Source organism: Epinephelus fuscoguttatus, linkage group LG16 (assembly GCF_011397635.1).
Source record: "Epinephelus fuscoguttatus linkage group LG16, E.fuscoguttatus.final_Chr_v1".
Taxonomy (NCBI): Eukaryota; Metazoa; Chordata; class Actinopteri; order Perciformes; family Serranidae; genus Epinephelus; species Epinephelus fuscoguttatus.
In genome coordinates this window covers 13,942,673-13,968,958 of record NC_064767.1, presented here as the reverse complement: position 1 = coordinate 13,968,958, position 26,286 = coordinate 13,942,673, and the positions used below count along the sequence as shown (strand labels likewise).

At 41.1% G+C, this 26,286-nt stretch overlaps 2 protein-coding genes across 4 annotated transcripts in view; one reads left to right on the top strand and one right to left on the bottom strand.

Moving 5' to 3' along the window:
- Window positions 1-14,879, top strand: part of map3k21 (mitogen-activated protein kinase kinase kinase 21) — a 32,692-nt gene extending 17,813 nt beyond the window's left edge. The window contains exons 4-10 of one of the 2 annotated variants that reach the window (XM_049600403.1): window positions 1,307-1,482; window positions 3,345-3,585; window positions 3,786-3,908; window positions 6,163-6,313; window positions 6,589-6,683; window positions 8,250-9,071; window positions 9,152-14,879. In XM_049600403.1, coding sequence (XP_049456360.1) covers window positions 1,307-1,482; window positions 3,345-3,585; window positions 3,786-3,908; window positions 6,163-6,313; window positions 6,589-6,683; window positions 8,250-9,071; window positions 9,152-9,513 — 1,970 coding nt within the window. In that variant the 3' untranslated portion in view covers window positions 9,514-14,879. Of the gene's footprint in view, window positions 1-1,306; window positions 1,483-3,344; window positions 3,586-3,785; window positions 3,909-6,162; window positions 6,314-6,588; window positions 6,684-8,246; window positions 9,072-9,151 lie in introns of both variants that reach the window. The other variant, XM_049600402.1, reaches the window with a different exon arrangement.
- Window positions 14,880-16,096: 1,217 nt separating this feature from the next.
- il22ra2 (interleukin 22 receptor, alpha 2) lies at window positions 16,097-25,431 on the bottom strand. Of its 2 annotated transcripts, none has more exons than XM_049601120.1 (7): window positions 25,295-25,431; window positions 24,962-25,181; window positions 22,609-22,732; window positions 20,103-20,284; window positions 19,573-19,715; window positions 17,964-18,118; window positions 16,097-17,472 (listed from the first exon to the last, which is right to left on the bottom strand). In XM_049601120.1, the coding sequence occupies exons 2-6, from the start codon at window positions 25,023-25,025 to the stop codon at window positions 17,972-17,974; spliced, it is 660 nt and encodes a 219-aa protein (XP_049457077.1). In that variant the 5' UTR covers window positions 25,026-25,181; window positions 25,295-25,431; the 3' UTR covers window positions 16,097-17,472; window positions 17,964-17,971. The 2 variants fall into 2 exon arrangements, with proteins under 2 accessions (XP_049457077.1, XP_049457076.1); XM_049601119.1 differs by having other exon boundaries at window positions 17,964-18,121; window positions 25,295-25,425.
- Between the last annotated feature and the right edge of the window lie 855 nt (window positions 25,432-26,286).

The window sequence follows — 26,286 nt, the reverse complement described above, 5'->3', positions numbered from 1 at the left end:
ATTAATTAGAGTAATATGGGGTGATATTTATGAAGAAGGGATCATAGAAAGATATTTTTCTATTTATATCTTTGCAGTATTATGATCTGGGTGTCGAGGGCAGACATTTGCAGAAAAAATGCTGTATTAAGTTGCTGTTGATGCAGATTGAACATTTCCTACTGCTGCAGCAGTAAAAACATTAAACTAACACAAGTAAATTTTTATTATGAGGGTGTCAAAGGAAATGTAATGTGTTTTTCAGTGGTCTCTTTACTCCCTGTTGTTCAACAAAAAGCATCTGCAAAAACAAGACAGTGGTCATTTTCGGCATTTGTTGATAGCAGATCAGTTTAAAATTTTGCAGCGAGTCATGCAACAGTCAGGAGCAGCCACAGTGAGCTGCAAGCGACAGGCTGCACACCTCTAACTTAGCAAGGTCTCCTTTAACTGTGCCCTGCTGCCTTCAGACTCCTGTGCAGCATAAAACTATATCACAGTTGCTTGCAGAATGATGGAAGAAGACCAATTATTGCCTGATTAAAATGACAGTAGTTTGTTTTGCTGCTCCCAGAACGTTGTGACGTATGGGATTACACCAAATTTGATGTCACAACCAACAACTACAGGTGTCGCAACCACTTCTTGGCCTTTGGTTGCCATCAGTGGTCACCACTTTTTAACATAGTCAAAAACAGGGAGAGCAAACAGCAAAACAGGCAGCGCAGACTAAATATATCTTTAATATTTTGCATTTGTGATGTTTGATTGTTGCTGTTACAATCAGAGCCTGAACCAGACACCGCTACAGAGCATTGGTGTGTGTTTACTCATGTGTAATAGGCATCTGTTTTAGAGACAATGGCGAAACAAATAAAGTTGTTTGACTGTGTGGTGAAAAGTTCGACTAACCCATCAACATCACAAATGATTCTGCAAATTGATTTAACTATAAATAACCAGATGAACTTGAATAAATAGATATACACAAAGTACAATGAATTTTATTTGGTTGCTGTGATAAAGCTTTTATTCTTTTATGTGACATTTTCACTATTAAGCGGACATTTAACAACATAATTACTGAAAACACAAGGTGACTAAATATTGCAACCATATCTTAAGTTTCTCAACCAAAATCTAATGCCTGGTTGCCGAAATAATACCTAAATAACATGAGACAACAACTTCTGTACTACTAACGTACCTAACCTAACTAAGCACTCAGGGTCTTTGACGTTATCAATAACATTGTTTGGTAAAATTTGATTACAGGAACAATACACGTGTGAATAATGTGTCTTTACATTGCAATGTGTGTGTCCAGAGTGTTGGGACCAGGACCCCCACGTGCGTCCCTCCTTCTCCTGCATCCTGGAGCAGCTGTCGGCCATCGAGGAGGCAGTGATGGCCACCATGCCCCAGGACTCCTTCCACAGCATGCAGGATGACTGGCGCGTGGAGATCCAGGAGATGTTTGACGAGCTCAGGACCAAAGAGAAGGTGGGGCGGAGTGACAAAACACAAACATCCATATAAGGAGCCACTGACATTACATCACACACACAGTATGAAGACAGACGGGTGCCTACATGCATAAAATCAATGTTTATTTCCTCCTCTCGCCCCTCTGTCTCACACAGTGTGGGAAGTTGAAAACCTGACCTGCAGAATATGTAACAGACCTTCTTTCCATCTTGTACTATTCTCTGCTCTTTTATTTTTTTTAGTGATGATACATGTTGGCTAATCTATTATGAAGATTTGGCCTAACCATGCAGAATCGCCCAGGACAGCTTTTTATGGACTAAAAGGTTTAATTGGTTACTTTTAGGGGAGAAGCTAATCGCACGTTTAACAAAACGAGTCATTAATGCTGAGGTGCTTTAGCGTACTTCCCCTTGTTAAGACCTTAATCTGCTTCCTGTATAAGTCTCCCATCGTTGGCTTAAAGAGGGGGGTTAATTAGTGTTTGTAGAAACAGCAGGATCAGCACACACAGCGAGTGAACTGAATGACACAGCAACAGAGAACTCCAGGTGTTATTTTTTTTGTTTCAAGAGAATTAATTTGTCCATAATATTTAATAGATTTATGTATTTTACTTGGTTTTAGTCTATCAGTTATACTAAACCACCTTTCGTTAAGTATCCTTGTGTAACTTCCAATCATCCAAATTATTAACTTAACAGATATATCCTGAACCATCTCACAATGATAAAACCCTATGAAGTTTGCTCAGTATGTAAAGCTTCTTCTAAATCAAGAGAAGAAAGAATAAATAGCTTTAAACATTATCTAACATTTTCACAAGATTTCATGTAGAATTAACCACTACATCAGCAGATTTCCTGTAAATGTCCCACAGTAATCTGTGTCTAGGTGGGTGGCTGAAGTGGCTTGACTGTAAAGCTGCTTTATGGAAGTCATCCAGTACGGATTATTATTACTCAGCTGAGAGCAATTAAAGAGAAAATAGAGGGAGTGAAGAAAGAGTAAGCCATGGGAGGAGACAAGACTGGTTAGCTTTGTAACACGGCCTGAAACAGCAGGCAGTAATCTTCTGAAACCAACGTGTTACAGAGGGAGTTATCTAATAGACGGTGAACACTTATACCCCTCTTATAGATGTCTTTCTGCAAAAGCTTTTCTCTTGTTACGTGGGAATTATTAGATGTGTTTCTACCCGTTTGTCTGTTTGGGTTAAACATGAGCATGTTACAGTCCTAGAGGATTATTAATGTGCACCTCCTCCTGTACTGCCTTAATATGCACATTCAGCACATCCAGTGCATCAAAACATTGTTTTCTAGTTGGAGCCGCGCCTCGTTTTCAAACTGTATGGTTTGACTAAAATGAACAATGACAGCAATATAGTCCACGATGAGCAGCGCTAAAATCAACCTGCGTAGTTGTCCCTCCATTGTGACATTAGAAGTATCGCATTTATCTTGCAAGTGTACTCTTCTTCAACGTTTGGTTTACTTCCTGGATTTTTCCTGCATGGAAATTTTGACCAATCAAGAGCAGCTTTCTCTCACAAGGCATTTTATCTGGTCCGCTTGTAAATGCTGCCGTGAGAACACCCTTATAGACATGCATTTTCATTCTGTTTAAAACCTGGCAGCTACATTACCCACACTGCAACTTAATCACCCCCACTTTGGTCAGACATTCAATGTACCCTGTTTTTAATGATGCTACCTACCTCTCAGCTGTGTCCTGGGACGTGCATCACTGCAGCTGAACACGGTCTGTCACATCTTCTCAACTTGTCAGTCTGTTGATGTATTTGTGAGACTATGACAGTAGAAGTCTGTCTGCCAGTTCAATCACATATGTTTCATTATACCTGGTTCTTGCAGGAGCTGCGTTCCAGAGAAGAGGAGCTGACGCGGGCCGCCCTCCAGCAAAAGTCTCAGGAGGAGCTGCTGAAGCGTCGGGAGCAGCAGCTGGCGGAGCGGGAGATCAACGTGCTGGAGAGAGAGCTCAACATCCTCATTTTCCAGCTCAACAAAGACAAGCCCAATGTGAAGAAGAGGAAAGGCAAATTCAAACGTTCCCGCCTCAAACTGAAAGATGGAAACCGCATTAGCCTGCCGTCAGGTGAGTGCACACACTGTAGGGATGTCTTGATTCACTTTCATGTGTAAAGAGAAATGCCGCCTAGGTTACGAATTCTAGTATGATGTTTTCATAGCTTAGAAAAGTTCAATCAGTATTTGTTAACATGAGCAGCCCTCTCAGTTTCAAACTTGTTGTTGCTATTGGTGCACTTTTTCATATGTGCATGTTGCGTTTTGCAGACTTCCAGCATAAGATCACCGTGCAGGCGTCACCTTCTATGGACAAGCGGCGAAGCCTTCACAGCACCAGCTCCTCTCCTCCCAGCAGCCCCACACTCATCCCCCGGCTACGAGCCATTCAGCGTAAGTTCAGTTTTTCCATCAAGTTTTCCTCAGTGTGAGGCCTAAACGTATCATATTGTGTTATCATTCTTGTTGTTCTGTGTTGCATTTCTTGGCCTGGATTAAGTGAAAAAAAATTTAAAAGTAAAACTATTCTGAGGACACATCAACTCTGAGGATTTCATGGGAACTGGGAACATGGGAGCAGTGTCACAGTGACCAGAGCCGTGTGAACAAAAGCTCCAGAGCCACAAGCAGTCAGCCAGTTGTTTGAACAGTTTGATGATGCTGTTAGTCACGCACCAACGCCCTTGCAATAACTGGAACAAATTCCTCTTGAGCATTTATGGTAGATGCTGATGTTCAGACAGTGGGCACAGATTGTTGCCCAGAGTGACGGCATTTGTTATGATTACCCCTGACAGAGATGATTCTCCATTCTGCAAACTGGCCCGTTTTATATGGACCCAACTGTTTTGGTGTTGCTTTGAGTAACAGTGTTTGATAGATGGTGTTTATGTTCCAAGATTTTACAACCTGTATATATTCCACACAGAAACGTAGCCTACATATACATTCATGCCCTTAAATACATCCTAAAGGTTGGGGGAAAATTGAGTCTGAGATGCATCATGATTCTCTTGTTAAACATGTCTCGATGCAGAAAAGTCAATATTTGGATATTTAAAACCCACTTCTCAACATTGTGATCACCAGTAGTATTTTTGTAGGACCGAGCTGTGTGTTCCGTAAATAAATTTATGCTTAATCATTTTATTTTAATCCTGGATCATTACTAATACCCCATGTTTTTATCTCTCAATAATGGTTTTATAATCACATCGTAGCCCTCGAAATAAGATTGAATTGTGAGGTGTCCACCATCATCTTCCCACGTATACTGTTTGATTACAATTACATGTCTCACCAAGAGGGTTCCTGGTTTGAACCCAGAGTGGTCCAAAGACATGCAGGTTAATTGGTGACTCTAAATTGTTCGTAGGTGTGAATGTGAGTGTGAATGGTTGCCTGTCTCTATGTGTCAGCCCTGTGATAGTCTAATGACCTGTCCAGGATGTACCCCGCCTCTCCAACAGTGTCAGCTGGGATAGGCTCCAGCTACCCCTAACAGGATAAGTGGTTACGGAAAATGAATGAATGAATAATTTATAGGTCTGCATCCAGTTAATGTCCTGTTTAACAACACATTCAATAATATGCTCCTAGCTTATTAATATAAGATAGATTATACTTGTGTCGTAACACTCATGTTGGTTAGAGGTAACGTGTATGTTTCCCTCCTCAGTGACATCCCACATGCGGAGGGACAGTTTGTATGTTTACCAACAGGATGTTGATCTGACCAGCGAGCTCACAACCTCCTATGGGCTCAGGAGGAAAGGCAAGCTATTGGCTACCCACATGCAGCGTGGTTGTGGCTAACAGCACAGAGCGCTGCGTGTGATGTTTGGCTAACTCTGACAGCTTCTCATCAGTGAGGATAGTTGTGCTGATTGACAAGGTTTTCCTGATGTGTGGATTATAACAAGACTTTGGTGTTTGCTGCTGGTTGAGATTGTTTCACAGGTGCTCTACTTACCTGAAAATCAAACGGGCAAGTGACAATGATGGTGTGTTGCCACAGACTTGGGTCATTCTGCTGTTCATATTGGTTTGAATTTAATAATCGGATACTGATAGTGCTGTTAATTACTACATTTTCCTAGTAAATGTTGGCCCCAGTCTGTTGCCCTGACATCTTTGGTGGATCCTCCCTCACAGCTTCACAATGACTAACCCACAGCAATAGGAAGCATTAATATGATAACAGCTCTTTGGGGTTTGTTTCTGCTTTTTTGGCTTTTTGAGTTTACATTTTCAGAAATTTATAAACATAGGTGATATTTTTAGTATAAAAAATTAAACTATTACTCTACATCTTCCTGAATCAGAGGCAGTTATTAAAATAATAAAAGGCTTATATCCATCCAGTGTAGAACAGCCTTATAATCCCTCAACTTTTAAGAGAGAACACCTGTGAGTTATGTGGTTATTTAGACTTTTTAAGTTCTCTTTGAAGACATTTTTGGAGAGAAAGACACCAAAGAAAAATTAAGCGAGAGATTACTACTGGGATTTTACAGATTGCATAATATATTTTAATAATCTTACTAACATGTCTACACCAGATTCCCAATCAGGGCTGTTTCCCTAACAGCACCTTCCTGCAGTTGTTTGAGTCTGTGGTTAACGGCTGTGGTTACTGTGTTAACAGTTACGCAAGATGAGAGCAACCGAACGTGGGGCCGCAGCACCCTCTTCAGGCCAGAGGAGTTTGATGACGTGAAAAAGGGAATCAAGAAGAAAGGAAGAACCTGGGGCCCCAGTTCAGTCCAGAGCAAAGAGAGGCCTGCTGCTGCTGAGAGGTAGAGTGTATGCAGACTCACACATAAATACACACACAGTAAAAAAAAGCAGGCCAGTAATTTCTCCACTATGATATCAGGGTGGAGACCATATTTTCCTGTTTCTAAACAACATAACCACATCCTCATGTGTTGACGTTATTTTTGACTCTTCTCTATATTTTAAACGGAAATATATAAATATAAGGTAAAATATCACAAACATATGACACACTACAAGTGAAAATAGTTTCTAATTTCTAATTTTTTTGTCTGTGGTGTCTCTTCCTTTTCAGAGTGCGTCCTCTGTCAGATGGTAGTAACCCCTGGTCCACCAGCCTGGTCAAGTCCCAGAAGTCTGTCCCCCTCGCTGCCCTGTTTGCTGAACAAGGTGAGCTTAAAATCCATTGTGATGCTGCACATTTAAAGTGTTGAATTTACATAAAGATATGCTGTGTTTGTTTGATATTTGTGTTATTATTGTGTGAATTTGCTCTGCAGTTTTTGTTGACAGTTTGTCCAAAGTGATAAATAACTGTTGTTTTGCTGAACAGGTTTTGAAATCTTAGTTTTTTTGAGTGCTTGTTTACTTGTAGGATTTATAATGGGGTTTATTGTCCTCATTTGGTGTTTTCAAATGTAATTGAAATAATTCAATTGCTGTCAAGTTGAAAGTACTCTGTCTACATTATTTATGAAAAAAGCAGTGTTAGAAGATTTTCTTGAATAGAGATAGTTTTATTGTCTCAGGGGAAGTTTTGTTTTTACAGCCTGCACATGAACATCATGAAAAACATACAGATTCATGCAATGCACGCAGTATACTAAGGATGGGTTAAAATTAAACTCTTATTGAGTACTTAAGTACTCACAAAAAATCCAGTGTGAGACTAGGAATGTAAATTTGCCAAAAATGTAAAACAAGTGCAATTTGAAATTCAGTTAGCCCAGGAGTCTGCAAACTTTACTATTAAAAGAGCCATTATTGGCCAAAAAAAAAGGAAAAGTGAAATCTGTCTGGAGCCACAAAACATATTTGAATAAAGGTAACAGTCTATTCAGTCTAAATTAGCCCATCAACAATACGAACAGGTCTAAATGAGCATTCATTTATATGATTTACTACAAGGCTGCTACTCTGTGTAATTATTTAGTACTTTAACTTTGGTGGTGAAAGTAAATGAATCTGTCCACACATTATTAAATCCTCTATTTTCCCCTATGACTTTTCCTTTTTTGTATTTGGAATCTATAGTTAGCCATGCTTGACAGACTCCAGGCCACTGCTACTGAAGTTCAGCTAAATTTAGAGGAAAAGGCACCAGGTGGAAGACGTATGACGCACATTTTAGTTGATGAAACATTAAAACATTTTTTAATTTGATGTAAGGGCTTCACATTTTTACAGTTGAAGAAAGCAATAATTACTTCAGGCCAACAATAATGAAAAATGAACATTTGAATGTTAAAAAATAAGTGCCATTCATTTCCAGATAATTTTATGTCAAAGCCAGACGAAGCCACTGAAGAGGGTCTAAAGAGACTCATGTGGCTCCGGAGCTGCAAGTTGCCTACCCCTGGAGTTAGTGTAGTAAACTATAAATTGTGTGTGTGTGTGTGTGTGTGTGTGTGTGTGTGTGTCCGTTCAGGTGGTCACTCATTAACTCTCACGGAGCTTATACTCCTGCAACAGTAGTCTTCTTGTGTCTCATGATTAGAAGAGAGACAGCGAGGCAAGGAGGTGCTAAGCGAAGCAATACACTGTGCACAGGTCTACAATGAAATAAGTTTTTACCAATTTTAAATTGTAAAAAAATATAAAAGTTAAGTTCACATGTGGGAGGTTGGGCAGCAGTTACTCTTTCAGTATTCATTCCCATGGACACCTGTCCTTTTTGCTTGTTTGCATGTTTTATGTGATTGTATTGTCTGATTTCCACGTCTGTGTTTCCAGCAGGGGGCGGCAAAGACGAGGCATTCTCCCAGGAATGTCCCGACAGCAGCTCCAAGCCAAAGCAGCTCAAGTTCCCCAACCAGGTGTACATCGATCTACCTCTGTGGAGGGACGAGCAGCAGCCTCAGAGCCCCGGTGGGCATTGTGGGTCGGCAGATGCTGGGGTCGGGGCAGCAGGTCAGGGTGCCCCACCAGAGACCCCAGACGACCCCTACACCACCACATCCACCTCATCCACCTCCACCACCCCACAGCTGACCCCCACTAACAGCCTGAAGCGGACGTCAGCTCGCCGCAAGACTGACTCTGTGCTGTACGGCTGCGGCTCACTGCTGGCTTCAGTTGTGCTCGGTTATGACATTAGGGAGGCTCTCAAAAACTCTGGGGAAGATTGCGAGCCCCCGCGCGAGGAGAAAGAGAAGAAGAAGAAGGAGGGCCTGTTTCAGCGAGCGACCCGGTTCCGCCGCAGCACCTCACCGCCCAGTGGTCGCTCCCGCAAAGACGAGGCATCGTCAAATCACACCGCTACCCAGCCTGTCAATCTCATCTCCATGTCTGCCATCATGGAATGCAACTCCACCAAGTGCCTCTTACAGTCTGAGGCGGAGGTGTCACAGTCCAGCCCGGGGAAGGCTGAGCTGGTGGCTGCCAATCATCATGCAGAGTCATCCAGACCGGGCCCGGCAGCTTCTACAGAAGGCCAGAGTAACAGGACTGCAGCTAACACACAGACACCAGTGCAAACCCAAAGCCAGCCACCAGAGCAGAGCAACCACAACACTGGAACACGTCTACGCAGAAAGAAATACACCACCAACCACAATAGTGAGTAACACAAAACAGGGGTGAAGGGAAGTGAGCATGTAGTGTGAAGAGATATTAACTCTCCCCTGTCTTGTCTCCAGCCAATGGCCCACCTGCTCTGCCTCCTCCAGCCACACAGAAGAAGCAGGATAGAGAGAAGGACGGAGCATCAGAGAAGCCTTCCAGTGGCGAGGCCTTCTCCAGACCACGGCCAGTGTCGTTCCGGGCCAGACCCCACGCCTGGGCCCTGCTGCGGGGACGCAACAAGAGCTACTCCCTAGGCCACTACTCTGGAGAGAAGACAGCACAAAACCTAAGCATGGTGCTGACGTCAGAGGGCTGCTCACTGCTGGACATGGACACAGAGGGACAGAAACGGGACTGCACTGTGCCACTCTGCCGCATTCAGAGTTCCCCGGGACGGACCTCCGTTTTCGAGCTGGAGAAAGAGTTCCTCTCGTAGGAGCCGTGGAAAGTGATCTGCTGTGGTCATAGTTCATCCCGTACAATCTAGTGTTTCAGAACATACAGACAGAATTTTTGGCCTAAAACTCCTGGAGGGTTTAGAACCAGGCTGCCTTTTTTGTCCTCCATTTTATAAAACGTTCTGTAACATAGAACCCAGCTTTGTCTTAGCTCTAGGACATAGGGATCTCAGTGTTCTAGAGCGTAGCTAAGTCTGAGACTTCTCAAAGACATCTGTGTCACAGGAGGTCTAGAACATGCACCCACTCAGTTTGAGAACAGTCTAACATGCTGCGTTATGTTTTTTACCCTTCCCATGTCCTGCCTACTGTCACCCTACTGCACTGTGATTGGCTAGTACTTGTTACCTCAGCGTGATGCTCTAGTGTAGGCCAGTTTTCCTCTTGGTTACATTTGCCTTGCTGTCATTGTTGCTGTAAAAGCTGCAAATGGCTAAAAATCTGATTAACCAAATTCAAGAAAGTCAAAGGGTTAGAGAACTCTTTAAGACAGTTCGTCTCAATCTTTTTTGGGCCCTATCAGTTTTCCAGGTCCCCTTCTGCACCATTAGTTGAAATGTAGGTTAATTGTCCTCCTTCAATATTAATATTATGTCATTAAAAAAGCATGTCATTAAATGCCAAAAAACAGATTTGATTGAACTGGACAGCTGGAATGTCATTAACATTAGTTTCCCAGGGAACTAAAAAGCCACGTCAATAGAAGTCATACAGTATTTATGAGTGTTAAACAAATGCAACAGTAAGAAAATTGATATTTAAACTTTAAAGGCATCTCGTTATTGATCACAAACAGCAGCCAGACAGTGAACGGCCAAACTAGAAGTATTCTTATTAATTGTTCCGATTGAAAACAAGGGCAGCCTACTAAGGAAAAAGTCTGAGGCCACTTGGAAAAAAGCAGTAAATGGACTTGCACTTGTATCACCCCTTTCCAGTCTCCCAACCACTCAAAGTGCTTTCTACACTACGCGTCACCTTTGAACACAGGTGGCTGAGGATACTGAAAGAGGTGCCACATGCTACACAGCTTTAACACACTCACGTGCCGATGGAACAGCCATCAGGAGCGATGTGGGGCTCAGTATCTTGCTAGCTAGTATCAGTAAGCTAGCTTCCGTTGACGGCCTATTTATCGTAACCTTCAAAGGAAATAAGCTAAATTGCTTTAAAAGCCAGTGTAAACCCTGTGCTTGGTGATCCTCAGCCAGTTTCTTCACTGCAGGTTGCACAGAAGTTTCAGCCGTAGAACTGTTGTAGATTTTACAAAGAGCATGAGGAGCCAGCTGTACAGGCCGCCGACCTGTAGATGAGGCTTCTTGCTGTGCAAAAAAATGGAGGCAGGCACAGCTGCAGTGTCTCAGCCAAGTCCCTCTCTCTTTTTCTTTCTAAGAATTACTATTGCTCACGGTTTTCCAACGCTCCCCACTCAGAAGTAGAATAGCTTTCTACTGTAATGCATTAAAAGAACTGAGATATGCTCTTTGACAGAGGCACGCGCCTGAAGCATTAAAGCTCTGAGCAGGCCCAAAAAATCTGGCCCAACCCTAACTTTCAAACCATGGCAGTAGTTTTGGGCCAGAGCCCAATTAAAAAGCCGACTTTCCCCTAATTTTCTAAGGGCTGACGTGTCTCCTGGCATCTCTTCTCCTACTTCTCCGTTTCTTCAAGAACATTGTTGGCTCTGCTGGCGTCTTGGCGTGCACACAACAGGTTCTGCGGAGCGGGCTGAACCCCTCGTGTGTCTCCCTCTTGTAGTGTATACAGCGCCCCATGGTGATGCCATGCACAGATGACAATCACTGCTCTGCTGCATGTTACACACATCTCTCCACTGTATTGCTCCATGTTTAGTCACATTACCTCTCCCTCGAAATCTGCGCTCATAGCACAGTAGGGCGGGACTTTGGTCATGCTCACAGCTAGCATCCACTCAGAAGGACATGTTGAGGTTATGAGTACCACCCAATCACAGCGCAGTGTGGCAGAACCAGGCAGAACACTGGCAGGAGAATAATAACGCATACACACTGCCTTGTCTCTCGAACACACACACAGTTCTGAAACCTGAGCAGAACGTTCTGGATCAGCAGCTCCTCCTCTGATCCCTCGGTGCTCGACTGTCGCCTTTGTTCGCTCACCTCTGTCTCTCCCTTTTGTTACCTTCTTCCTTTCTCGTTCTGTCGGTGCAGCTCAACGTTGACCGCTGCTGCAGCTTTCGCAACACAATACCCTCACCTTTTTATTTATATATATATTTTTATAGGTAATTTAATATGAAGAGACTTGACCTTACCGTAGCGACCAGCAAGACATACATTCCATGTCAGTTTCAAAGTTGTGCGATCACGCTTTTAGGTTTTTGTGACTTGAGAATCATGCATGCATGTACCCTTAAAATGTTGAACAAAAAAAAAATGGTTATGCCTTGTTTGTAAATATTTCTTTTTATCCCATTCTCAGCCTAATGCTGGCAGTTGTTTTGTATTACATATATGCTGTTTTATGACTGTTTTAAAAGTCAGCGATGCTGCAGTATCGTCTGTGCTCTGGGGACAGGTTACACACTGGATCGTAGCAGGGATGCAAGTATGTCTCCTCCCAGAATGCCCTGAAGATTTTAGAGATGCAGGTAGAAAAACACTGGAAGTCCTACGAAGCAAACGTGAAATCTTTTCACTCAAAACTTGGATAAATTTTAAACGGCCACTGTGGTCATGTGTTGCTAATATGGATTTTTGTAAGAGTATTTATAGAAACGGTTGGTTTTTTTTGTTTGTTTATTATTTCCTGTATTCAGCACACTGCAGCAGAGCAGGGGAACACTTCAGTCACGAATGTTCACGTCAGGAAAACCTGCCATAAATTATGAATACAATCTAATCCCCCGTGATGATGGCTGATTGGCTGAACATAATGACGCAGCAGATTTCAGATTCAAATCATGGAAGGATTTCTACACAGCCCGGGAGTGACCACGCCACCAAATAGCAATACTATAAACCAGACTGTGATGGTGATGTAATTCTGTAAACCAGACAAACTGTGCCTTCTGACGCATTGACATTTCTCTGTATGTCAAATTCATGTCTTAATTTTTACTATCATGTGAGCACAGTATTGCAATTTAGGCAAACAAATGCCAGAGTTCCCACGATCATGAAATTCCTAAGTTAGAGAAACTGTTTTCAAGGCCTGGAAATAGTTTAGAGATAACAAAATGTTTTGGGAAAGTTTTGAATATACACTTTTTTGGCTATTGTTTGAAGTATGTTTAGAAAATTCCCATCTTAACATTCTGTAGAATTTGTTCCGTATAATACTTATTTATATCTAGTGCTGTGACTGTTGAAACATCACTAATATCAATTGATATACACTGGCGTATGCAGTAGGGTTACACTATTTGAGGAAAACATGCAGTCACATTGTTGAATATCACGATAACAATATTACATTACTAATATTACGATTACAATATTACCACAATATTACTTACTAAGAATGTTACGTTAATAAGCTGATATTAAAGTGTACCAGGTTGAGGCCTTTCTGCCCTCAGTATACTGCTAAAGTACAATAAACTGCTTGTTAAATTTAAAGAATATGAAAGGAAAATTATGTTTATATATATATAACATATTAAACATTGAAGCGAGCAAAAATAGGCACCGATTTTAAAAAAAAAAGGACGATGGTTTCATTTTTAAGTGAAGTCTTTGAAGTAGCTCCAAAAAAAATTTTCTTAGTGCAATATTGCAGTCTCTCGTGCAAGTTGACATCCAAATGACAATAAAAAGATACATTGTGAAGCCGTTGTATGCAGCTAGATGGCAGCAACGTCTAACAAGTGAGTTATGTTCACAGTGCTAGCAGTTTGCTTATTCCCAAATGCCCTCTTGAGGTGCATATTTAATAATTTGTCGTCTTTGAATGACTAGGCTCAAGAGGGAGGCAGACCCTAACTGCACTGGATGTGGGCTCTGCAACAAAATGTTTGACGTTAGCAACATGGAGAAGCAGCCTATTTTAAAATACTTAAATAAGGTCATAAAAGTGGGGTGAAATACTATGAAAAGTTTTTCAAATGAATTGGTAAAAATGAGTGGGAACCCTGAAATGTTATGTTTAATTAAGTCATGTTTTTGGTTTTGTTTTATTTCTTTTTGTCCACTTTTTATGTAGCATCAAGCAAACAGTGTCAGCATGTCGTCAAATCTCTATCTAATCAAGCTCAGAAAGGTCTGGAGACATTAAGGATAGATTTTTGGCTAAAGAGACTGGAGACAGTTTCATTATCAGACTCTAAATGATTAACAAAGTGTTTGTTATCCTGATTTGTTCAGCAGGTTTTTCTCTGGGCTTCTGTGAGCTTGACAGTGTGGAGATTTGACTGTGTATCTAGTCCCTTGGTCACTCCTGGGCTCTCTAACTCCTGTGTTACTGTTGACTGATTATATCCCCCCTTTCTTCCCCGCTGTCTTACTTCAGTCTGTTTTTGAGAACATTAGAAAACATGTCCCCCTGTTGAAGGACAAAACAAGGGCTCATCTACAGCGAGATCTGAATTCCCAAATGGTGTAAATATAATTGTGATTCCTGATGTGTATATCACTGCGGCATCTTATGATGATGATTTAGAATGTGAAGTTTCCCATGATCTGTGTTTTATGACCACTGACTGTCAAAGCAACACTGTAAAGGCCTTACTAATCACTGAGCTGTTAAAGGGGCAGTTTACAAGCCAAGATATCACTGGATTTACCCTTTGCTATGAATTAAGGGTTCAATCTGTAAATACCACAATGCACTGGTGCTCTGTGTTCCCTTAAAAATATTTTATTTCAGTTTGAAGCTGCGGTTTGTCGTCCGGTTCATGACTCGACGTGTAAACATTCCACTACATTTGACAAACTGCAGCATGAATATTTGTGATACCGGTTATCAATAAGGTGCATTCAGGCTTCTGGCTAAGGGACCAAATTCACCTCGACCAGCACTAAAGGCCTCTCTGTCTTCAGGACCAAAACCACTAAATGAACTAGCTGCTAGTGAGGAGTTCTTACAAAGAAAACGACTCGGTACGAAAACTTCACAAAACGACCTCAGAGGCGCAGCGCTGTCGCTGAAAGACCCGCCAGCTTCTGATCAATTAACGAGACTTCCTGTTAAATGCAACACTTCCTTTAAGTCACTGAACGTCTCCGTCACGCTGAAACGTGTCAGATTAGCTTTGAGTTCATCTGTTTCAATGAACTTCTTTTGTTATCATTACAGTATTGGTTATTTCACGCCAGATTGATCAAGAGTATCAAGTTTTATCAACATTTTGAATAAAGTCTAAATCAAGACTAATGTTGCCTTTGTTTTTTCTCTTGCTGCAGAATGACCACGATTATTTGATGCTGATTCCTACTTACATTTCAAGAAGTATTCAGATCATGTACATCCCATAAGTTAAAGTGGTGACATGATCTCTTTCTTACTGCAGTGAAAAAGCAGTGTATCCCCACATTTTCAAGGTTTTCAAGGTTTTTCTTGTTCACTTGGGATTTTCCAGCTCAGCTGTCGCCATACCACTTTTGGCTAGTTGACTTAAAACACATCACTTTCAGTGCACCTGCGCGGGCAAGACACCACAGACAGCTTTTCATGGTGGCAATAGGCTTAATCAGCATTGTGTGAACTTGTTTGGCCTGAATGTAACAGACGTAGAAGTCCTGCACTTCAGCGTTAATACTAATCATTAGGTTAACAATATGGATGCATCAATGCGTACTGTGTTGGGGACATCTATGTGTGTGTGCCCCCACAACGCTCATGTGAGCTCGGGGCTTTATAAAAAAGGTGGCAAATAGCAGGCATCCAAGAGATACAACACCAAAAAAAAAAGAGATTGAGACTGGCTTTTACTTTCACTTTCGCTGGGGAGCATGTTTACAGACAGTTACTGTATATCTTTTAAAGTATGAAAAGACCAGGGGCCATATACACAAAGCTTTCTAGTGTGATGATGACGTCACTTTAATAGTCAGCAGTTCATTTCATTTCCACTGGGTGTCCACAGTTCACACCTTGCAGGCTCACGAAAGGGTGTCTGTGACAACCAATCACATCTGTCAACAGGGTCAACCACACCTCCCCACTAAGGTAAAAGTTTCTGTCCTTTCCTTGCACAGAGTTGCTCTGAGAACTTTCCGAAATCTCTCCTAAGCTCAGACTCCTTACTAAAAAATTGTAGGCTAAGTTAGGAGCTCTCTGAGAGTATTCATTGAATGTTTATGAATATGACCCCAGACCTCCATTATTGCTCAAAAACATACTAGCTGCACAAAATGTTTAACAATCCGCAGCTGAAAATAGACCCCAAGGAGTGCACTATTTAATCCTGTTTGAGTATGGTTTGTTAAAAACTGCAGCGCACGGCTGTCTTAGGAAAAGATTGAGCCATTTTTTGGAAATGAAAGAATTAAGCAACAGTATAAACACTTTGTTGATTTTAATTCTCACTCTCATAGGGTTGAATGACAGCAAAAAAAATAAAGACTACCTAATCCTGTGACACTGATTGAACCAGTGTAAACAGTGTGTGTGGCTTTTATTTGTAACATGGCACATACAACAAATACATGATAAATTCTCAGAGTTTTGCGTCTGAACAGTGCTGAAGTGTAAACTCGTTGCGTCACAGTAAAGCTCCTGAGATATTTTGGCAGTGTTTGACTTTAAGATTTTTTTTTAATTTTTATTTTTTTTTTTTGGCTAAAAGTTAAGGTAACATTTATTGATCTTCACAGGTGAATTAAAGTACAGACAGTGGTCACAGTGTTAACTTATGCAAACTACATCCTTCCCGCCCATGCACAAATGAAACTGATGCTGGAGGAACAGTTTAAGCAAACAAACAGAAACGTTAAGACGAAAGAAATCATTAAATAAAAAATCTGAAATACCCGTAGAGAAAGCTGAAGTAGATATTAGTGTCTTAAGTCTGTGTGATTCACTTGTAGTGTGTCGAAAGTGAAAAATGAGCTGTGCTTCATGTCAAGGACAAAACAAGCTGAAGAGACGAAATTATCTTAACTCAAGGTCCACTCACTAGATTTTACCGGAGCTTTGAACCACATCATCATTATCAACAATAAATTGTGAAGACAATAAAGCCTCCACTAAAATAGCATTTTAAGTCTTGTGTGTGATTTATCCTGGCTTCATATGAGCAGAGGAAATCTCCGCTCGTCACTAGGCTAATTTACACAATGTAAAATGCCATAGGCTTGTGCTAATAATGTTACCACTTGTGGGGAAACAATTTGTGGGGAAAATGTGTCCAGATAAAGACAAGTGCTTTGTCTGTGAATTCTGCGAGTTACTGTGAAGCTGAGTTGTGTACTTGTGTTTGAAACTGTCTCTATAAGCCATGTTTAATGTGTGTTTTAAGTGTGTTTTGAATTAACTAAACTTTACAGCACTTCACACAAACCTCTGCCGCTGACTAGTGGTTTGGAGGTGTAACTGCAGAGTGACACAGACACACCACTGCTCAGGTATAAATGCTTGGCCATGTGCGTAGGCTACAGCGCAGGCTCTGTATAGAGCTGACACACAAAATAAATCTCACATTTAAAAGCTGGTAAATGGACCTTGAGTTAAGATTATTTTAGAACATTCACAAACAAAATTTTACATTAAATAAAAGCTCTTCTTTAGTGAAACAAAGTGTTCTGGAGGCTGAAATGTTTCAAGTACTGTACGCTCAGTTTACCTCCACAGTTCACACCACACGTCAGATCCTTAATGCGTTAAAGAATAAAGTGCATCACTTTTATTGGCACTAATATTTCTGGCAGCAGCCATCGAGGTAGCGATGGATAATCAAAGCTGAACTGATGAGTGAAAAGTCCAGTCATTCAGAGTGTCATGTTGGCAGAGTTAATCTACAGCAAAGAGAAGGAGGGAGGAAAACATTAATGAACCACACAAAGACATAACTGTCCAGACTCACATTATTACAACTCTGCACATCTGTCGCAGGTCTAAAAATAGTGCACAGGGTGGAGTGAGCAGAGGTAATTATAGTCATTGAGGAGAAACTCTCCTGCTAAGATTTCTCCTCCAGGAGTTTCATTTTCCCTCCCTCTTTCTGTCTCGCTACCTCGGGCGATTGTTGTGCGACAGCTGATACTTGACTTCTCATTTGGTGATCTTTTGTGGCAGCGGAGAGGATACCTTTCACTCTCCAACAATACTGTGCAGCTCAGACACAGTCACACAAAGCAGACACTTGTAGCGTGCTCTCACAGATAAGGTGGCTTGTTACTGCAGTGATGTGCACTCAACAAACTAAACTGAACATGTATACAAATAAGGAGAAAGATGAGTTTCTCTGGGAGTGTGTGTGTGTGTGTGTGTGTGTGTGTGCTGGCACCTGTGTGATCAGAGTGTAGTGACACATTTCTCAGGGCTGCGCGCGCTGCTCTTGGTCTGGAGGGGGATCATGGTCTGGGCTTGCAGGCAGTATTTGGCCTTGTGCTTCAGCTCTCTCAGAGTCAGCTTGTTGGAGCAGCAGCCCATCTCAAACACCTTCTGAGGAGGAGAGAAGATGACAGGAAGCAGTGAGGGACTGTGATGCACAGTTGGACACGTGAAACAATCTTTACATAAGATAGCCTACCATGGAGTCTGACAGCAAACTGAGCCTTACAGGAGAAATTACACAGTACATGTCGGAAAAAAGTTGTGTTTCCTAGTGTTGTTGTTGTTCTCTTTTATTATTGTTCTTGTTTTGTTGTTGTTCTTCTTCTGCTCTTCCTCTCCCTCTTTTTTCTTCCTCTTTGATTTCATAACAGTAGTAGTGTCAGCGTAACTGCTTCACTAGTATGTGAGTTCCAGACTCCAGGTAAACATCTGTTTTTTACCATGATGATGATTCTCTTAGTGCTGAAAGTTAATCGATTCAACAACAATTTTGATAATTGTTTCATAGTTAAAGTCATTCATCACCAGCTATTTTCTGATTCCAGCTCCTCAAAAGTGAAGATTTGCTGCCTCTTTACTATTTAATCACATAAATTAAATATCTTTGGGTTTTGGGCTGCTGGACAGACAAAACAAGACATTTGAAGACGTGACCTTAGAGTCATGTGACCGCTGTTTGACATCTGGTGAACTGAGAGCAGCATTTTTCTGACCTTTTGAAGACTAAACGAAACTATTAACAGATGAATCAATAATGAAAATAGTTATGAATGTATGCTCAGTAGAATAAATGGCCATCGGGAGAAAGGAGTATCGCCGATGTATGAGGACATACGTGTGACATGCTTTTGTTTGTTAGTTTCTTCTCTTTCCTTCTAGACTTATTTGTTAATTTCTCTTTATGTACTGGAGTCCACCTCCATATCATAAATAATATGTGCCTTGTGTTCTTGTATGCTCGGAAAATAATACATGTATGCCATGTACCGAACCGAAATAATAAAAAATAATTGCTGGCTGCAGCCCTTAAATCTTTACTTCACAGGCTCATCTATATCATTACACTGCATTTATTTAGCTGACGCTTTTATCCAATGAGACTTACATTAAGTGCATTCATAGCAAAAATAAGAATGCAGTTGAAAGATAAGTGTCATGGTGATGTTTGGTTTTGTGTTTGGGGTTGTTCTGTGTCTTTTCTCCCTGGCAGAGTGTGTGTGGGCAGCTGAGGATGTGTCACTCCTGCCATAAAAGCCTGGTCAAGACACCACTCCTGTGTCTCTGCATCTTTGGGATCCAAACACCAAAACTTAAAACCTAACAATAAGCTCAATGTAAAAGTAAATATCCATTAATTACTCATCCATCATAATTATTTATTCTTAATGACTGTTTGCTTGGCTGCAGACAAATTTCACGTTTGCATGTTCAGCTAATCTGCTGCTCCACCAAGGAGCTCATGTTTTTGGTGCCGTTTGTTTCTTTGTCCGCATGATTGCAGGAAAACTAGTGGCCTGATTTTCCTGACTGTGTGTGAGTGTGTGTATGTGTGTGTGTACCTCCTCTCCGCTGGTGTGTATAAGGTAGATCTTGTAGTGCAGACTGCTGTGCAGCTTCCTGACGAGCAGCCTGGGCGGCCTCACACGGACCACAATCCCTTGCTCCGTGAGGTTCAGCTTCAGTACGGGAGAGCTGATTTTGGCTGCAGATACATTAGAAGGATATCATTTTAGGTTTCTTTTTTTAATGCACGATGATGAAGCACAAATCAAAGCCATGACAGAGAAAGAGAGACAGTGAAAGGGGGTACTTTGTGTTTTTGTGTGTGTTTTGTTAACATCTTGTACTTCAAGGTTGCAGGTTGGGGAGTTAAAGCACCAGACGACATCACCGACTTATCAAATATGTTTTTTATCTTTTAAAAATTGATTAATAAATGACTAAATAAAGAACTATATATAGCAGTATGTGTTTCAGGTTGTTTATTCTTCCCTCAGTTTTTGCATCAGTTTGAGGAAGCGAGGAAACAAAGAAGAGGATGCAGACAATGAGGAGGAGGAGGAGGAGGAGGAGGAGAGTAAACACTCACTGTCCCAGCGCGGGCTGAACCTCGGGGAGAGGGCCCAGGCTGATTTGCTGGAGGGCAGGGAGGAGGCGTGCACTCTGGCGTAGTACCACTCTCTGAGGTCAGAGGTCAAGTCACTGAGGTCACACTGGTGCTTCTGGATCCCCTGACAGCCGTCGACATCCAACCACTGAGGCTCGCCATAACTGAGGAGCAGACACAGAGAGACAGACACATAGAGAGATAGACACACAGAGAGACAGACACACAGAGAGATAGACACACAGAGAGACAGACACACAGAGAGGTTATTTCACTCTGTGGATCACAGTTGTCTCACAGCAGAGAGGTGGAAGACATACTCTTACATCTTTTACTGAAGTTAAAATGGTGTTACCTCAGAGCAGATCTACTCTGTTACAAGTAAAAGTCCTGTATCCAAATTTATCTTTTACTTGAGTAAAAGTACAAAAGCCTCAAAATATATTTAAATTGCCAAAAGTAAAAGTACTACGGGAGCGCATTGCATTGTGAATAAGTTAAAGCAATTGACACCTTATCTCGTAATTATGAGCTAGTATCTCGTAATAATAAGAAACTATCTCATAATTATGAGAAACTATCTCGTAATTATGAGAAATTCTCGTAATTATGAGAAAATATGTCGTAATTATGAGACACTACTGTGTAATTATGAGATGTTATCTCGTAATTACGACATAGCATCTCACAATTAAGAGAAACTATCTCGTAATTATGAGAAATTATATCGTAATTATGAGATGCTATCTCATAATTATGAGAAATTTTCTTGTAATTATGACAAACTATCTCGTAATTATGAGAAATTATCTTGTAATTAGTATCTCGTAATTACGAGATAAGATCCTGATGTACTACAATAAGGCCTTTCGCTGACACCATAATATTAATTAGCTGATTTGTACAGTGAGCCCACCGAGAAACACAAGCACGGCACTTCCTGTCAACGTTCTTCAGAATAAAAGCATTATATCTGAATAAATTTAAAAAACAATCGACACATTATCATTAAAAATATCACAAACATGATTATAAATATATATAAAATATAGAGGCCTATATAATATATAATAATATATAATATAATAATATATATATAATTTGTTTTTTATTCATTCAGTGAATGTAATGCCCTTCCGTACAGCACAAATTATGCAGACTAAACCATTCCATGTTGATACATTAATATTGTGATGTGAATGAACACTGGGACTTATTGATTGAGCGCCAACAGGTGTGTCTGATTGCAGGTAGAAGACACGAAGCCCTGCGACTGATTGACTGAACCGGCAGCAGGTGAGCCTGACTGCAGGCAGGAGGGACTCCGGCTTCCAGAGATAAATAACAGACGCCGACCAGGTTAGTTAAGTACCTTTAATATTCTTTATGTATTTACCTTGTGTGTGTTTTCAAATGCCTTTTAGTCATGTGGGTTGAGAGCGCAGCGGGGAATTAGACTGTAACCTGTGCAGGGCAGGTCACGTGTGTTTGTAGTGTACAAGCTGTGTGTAAGTTGCAGTGCCTCCAGCAGAGGGCGACAGCGTGCCGTGTTTATTGGTGTGCTTGAAGCCAGCAGTCTGGTCCTGGTTTAAACTCTTTGTGGTGGATAATAGTGATACACATGGTGTAATAAATATAGGGTTTCAATAGCCTTTTGTTGGGTGACCTGTTGCAGTCTTTCGCCCATTTTTATGAATTGTGTCATTTCAATTATGTTACTAAAGGTCACTTATTGTATTTTGTACATCCTGCATCCTGTGATTGTTTGACTGCTCTGACTTGGTGGGAGTGAATTCCTGCCACGCATTTTGAAACCCTGTATTTATTACACCATGTGCATCACTTTGATGTTGCAGCTGGGCTCATTTCAGTTGCTCTGCTGGCCTTGTGAAGCAAAAGCTTCATGACACTTTCTTCCTTGGCTGAGGAGCTACTGTGACCAACTACAATCATGAATCTTTTCAAATTAATCAGATAGTTCATGCATCATCTGAGAAGGAAATACAGAAACACTGTGAATGTCTGCACAAATGTAGATCTGTAAATTCAGTAGTTCAGTCCAGCTTCTACCATCTCAAGAGTATCTCCAGAATCAGATCATTCCTTTCTAACATGCTTCCTGAAACTGTTATTCATGCATTCATAACCATTTAGATTATTACAGTTCCTTCCTCTCTGGCATCAGTACAAAATCCCTCTCACACCTCCAACTCATCCAAATCTCTGCTTCTTTAGAACTGATTATAAGGTTTTATTGATTACTTAAAACCCTGAGAGGCCTTGTCCCAAGTTATATCACAGATCTTTTACTGCCCTATGTTCCCACTCGCACCCTGCGATCCTCAGATGCATCTTTTCTTGTTGCCCCGAGGTCAACTTTGGAGTGACCTGCCTGAGGAGATCAGGGCTGCAAACTCTGAAAACCCTCTTCTGCTGCTGTACTGCTGTACATATATGTGTGTGAGTGAGTGTGTGTGCGATGTCTCACATCTTCCATTGGACGTAGTACTGCAGTGAGCTGCTGCCGTTGGCGGGTGGAGTCCATTGCAGGATGTTTCTGTAGTCCACAGAGTCAAACCTCACCTGGGAGGGTGGAGCGAGCATCACTGGACCTGAGGAAGTTACATAATGGTTTATGAGACGATAAGAGCAACAGTTAAATAATAATGGTGGTTATTATACAGCAACTCAACAGTTAGGAACAAAAATAGTATAAAATGAAAATAAGGAGTGGAGTAATACACACTCAAAATTAAGAGAGAAGTGCAGTATAGCCTCGACTCCAGTCAGAAGCTGCATTTATTCCAAATAGCTTTTATTATAGGCTCTGAAATTTTTTTTAAAAGTTAATGCTTGGTGAGATTTCCTGAGCCTGTGAGTGACTCTTAAAGGATTCATACTGGAAAGAACTGTTCTGGTGATTTATCTTGAGGCTAAAATGCCAAAAAAAAAATAAACAAACCATAGGTAAATAACTTGAAGCAGATGAAACTGAGGAAGAATAAAAGAGTTTTGTCCATATTAAAAAAGAACTTTGTGAACCTGTCCTCCTATGTAAAGCAATCTGCCCGCAGTTTGGGTGTCACATTTGACCCTGAGCTTCATCATACAAATAACTGTAAAAAGGATGAAGGTCGTAACCGCAGTCTTGCTTTCTTCAAATTAAAAACACTGTAAAAGTAAAACTTTTTTTTTTTTTTATCTCAAGTGGACCTTGAAAAAGTCATTCATGCTTTCATCTCATCACATCTGGACTACTGTAACTCCCTGTATTCAGGGCTATTCAAGGCCATTTCCTGTCTCCAGCTCGCTCAGATCTCAACTGCCAGACTTCTTACTAAGTCCAAGAGACAAGACCACATCATTCCCACTCTTGCAACTCTACACTGACTACCTGTTAGGTATAGAATTGATTTTAAACCTTAACTTATGACTTTCACAGCCCTACATGGCCTTGCTCCAACATAATATGGTTTTAATAGTTTTAGTATTTTATCATCTTTTTTTTACGTGTGTGATTGTTCTTACTGGTTTTATTCTGTTTTACATTTGTGTACATTTTTTTTAATCGCTATATATTAGTGTGTCATTCTTTTATTTTGTACAGCAGTTAAGTCAGGTACAGTTGTTTTTAAATCAACTTGATTTGATTGGCTAAATTATAGATTTACTGACACACTATGAGCCTGGCTGCTGCCTGTGCTCCTCAGGTAGGACCCTCCTAACCTGGTGTTTTCCGTCAGAGCCCTGCAGGTGTGGAGCTCCTTACCTAGGGAACGTAGGTTAGCAAACTCAGTGTCTTCATTTAAAACACCTTAAAATATACTTTTACAGAAAGGCTTTTTTACAGTGTATCTGTTGTGTGTCTAGTTTCTATCCTTATTCTATCAATTTTGTTATTTATTTTTAGTACACACTCACACAGTGTTTTATTTGTCTTCTCACGAGATTTTGAAGTATCTTGTCTCCTCGTTCAGGAAAAAAAATGACCACGAAAAACAGAAAAAAAATTACCCCGAAAAACAGAAAAAAAATTACCACAAAAAAACAGAAAAAGAAATACCCTGAAAAACAGACAAAAATTACCATGATAAACAGGGAAAAAATTACTCAGAAAAACAGAAAATATCACTCAGAAAAACAGGGAAAAAATTACTCCAAAAAACAGAAAAATAAATAAATTACTCTGAAAAACAGGGCTTTTTTTTGTCAAGTGAATGCAGTACGCTTCTGTAGAAAAGTGCTATGAATGAAATGGAATAATGAAATAGATTTATTCTTCCATCTGGTCAGAACCAGGACTCTGTTTGTCCTTAAAAGGACTCTGATGCTGTCATGCTGCAGCTTCATCAATGCACAACATTGTTCCTGAAAACACAGGGCTCGTTTATTCAAATCTGGCAACCTGGATTTAGTTCCTCGAAATCTCAGAGCTCATTACACACATTACTCTAACAGATGTCATTGTCTGCTGGGCTGGCCCATAAGTCGGCTGCATTTCTACTTTGTTCTTGGCTGAAAAAAAAAAAAAATCAATTTACTGTTTGTTGGCGACTGATAACAACTGACATTTAGTAAGTTTTGACTCTTAAAATGATTCTGAGACGAAGAACATAAGTTGTGATTCACCTAATTTACTGCTCAGTCAAGTCTGTTTGCATTTTATTATATTCTATATGAGTGTAGAAGCTGGTTTTTGTGAGTGCTGTTGTTGGTTATGTGAGAGCACCCATCAGTCTGTGTGGTTCCTCTCAGCTGATGTTTAAAACTCAGCAGAGAGAAAAATCAATCAGTCAGACAATAACAATCCATAATATAACACAGCATATAAATATGGTTACCTTGAGCTGTGACACAGACTCCCAGGTTCCCCAGCAGCACGGCTCCGAGCAGTAGACGGGTCATGGCGTTGATGCTGTTGGGAGCACGACAGACACACCGAGCCACACTGGACTGATGCTGCAGAGAACACGGCGGCCTTTAACACGCCAACTACTTCCCCATTTCCCTTTTCCGTGATGCATGGTCCATTTATGGCTTTCTGTCCCCACTGCAACAATGCTGCATGGTTCGACACAGAAGTACAGTTTTGTGCAACTCATACGTGACAGATTTCATGACCAATGTTCCAGCCTTATCTGGGTTGACATTTTGTTTGTCTATAGATTACTCACCAAACCTCAGATTCTACAGGTGTTGACGCGTTCACTGACTGAACAGTAACAATAAAGGACCCCGCCTTTAGTTTTCCTGGATTCAGTTTCGCAGAGGAGATTTAGGAGTCCTGGAGCTGAGTCAGTATCTGTGTCTGCTCAGCATCAGGTGCTTAAATCCTCAGGCAGTGGACAGAAACGTTTTAAAAACCAGAGTCCTGACAGCTGTGATGGTGGAAATACACCATAGACATGTGAAAAAGATGATTAAAATGAGAATTGGTGCCTAAAAACAGTGAAATATATAATGATTCAATGCTTTGTCTCCCCTTTGAGATCTGAAATAAAAGCACGCCAACCAAACCAGTCGCAGAACCTGTGGGATTTCCATTCATGTAGAATATTGTAGTTTTCTTCTCATGCGTGTCACTCATCTGCTTCATTGTTACGCAAGTTAAAGATTGCCCAGATTGCCAAATTGTTTTGTCACAAAGCTCTCCTCCTACACCGACAGTAAACCTGAGAGCAACACAGGCTTCTTCATCTGTTGTCACCTGTAACTCTGCATTACCACTAACCCCGCTGTGTGGAAGTTTTATGTAGCCTAGCTTATACCAGCTGGGAGTTGGTTACATAGTTCAAAACAGTGCTATGTTTTAGCAACACATTCTCACTCCGACCTCGTCACATATCGACGTCTGGTCATGTCTTTCCACGTACAACGTAGAAGGTATCCTTGGTGTGTTGGTTGTTGACGTTCTGGGATGCTGTGTCAAGTTCTGCCTGTTACATGCATTGTCTTGGTGGTTAGGTTTAGGAAAATAGAACAGGGTTTGGCTTTATAGTTTTACAGGATGCGAACATCACTCTCTGGGTGAAGGTCAGCGTTTGTTGGACCCATCTACCGCCCCTTCCTCCCACCCTACTTGGACTTTTGCCTGAATGGTGCATTCATTTGTACTCAGAGGTTGGAGGTCGGAAGTCGGAAGTGGGAATGACGTCAGCTCCGAGTT

What these genes read in the sequence shown, in the direction of transcription:
- il22ra2 (XM_049601119.1), bottom strand. Translation starts at nt 25,025, where the DNA reads ATGACCCGTCTACTGCTCGGAGCCGTGCTGCTGGGGAACCTGGGAGTC. An exon ending in AGTCTGTGTCACAGCTCAAG is followed by an intron (nt 22,733 to 24,961) that starts GTAACCATATTT and finishes TAACTTCCTCAG; the next exon opens with GTCCAGTGATGCTCGCTCCA. An exon ending in GTTCAGCCCGCGCTGGGACA is followed by an intron (nt 19,716 to 20,102) that starts GTGAGTGTTTAC and finishes ATGTATCTGCAG; the next exon opens with CCAAAATCAGCTCTCCCGTA.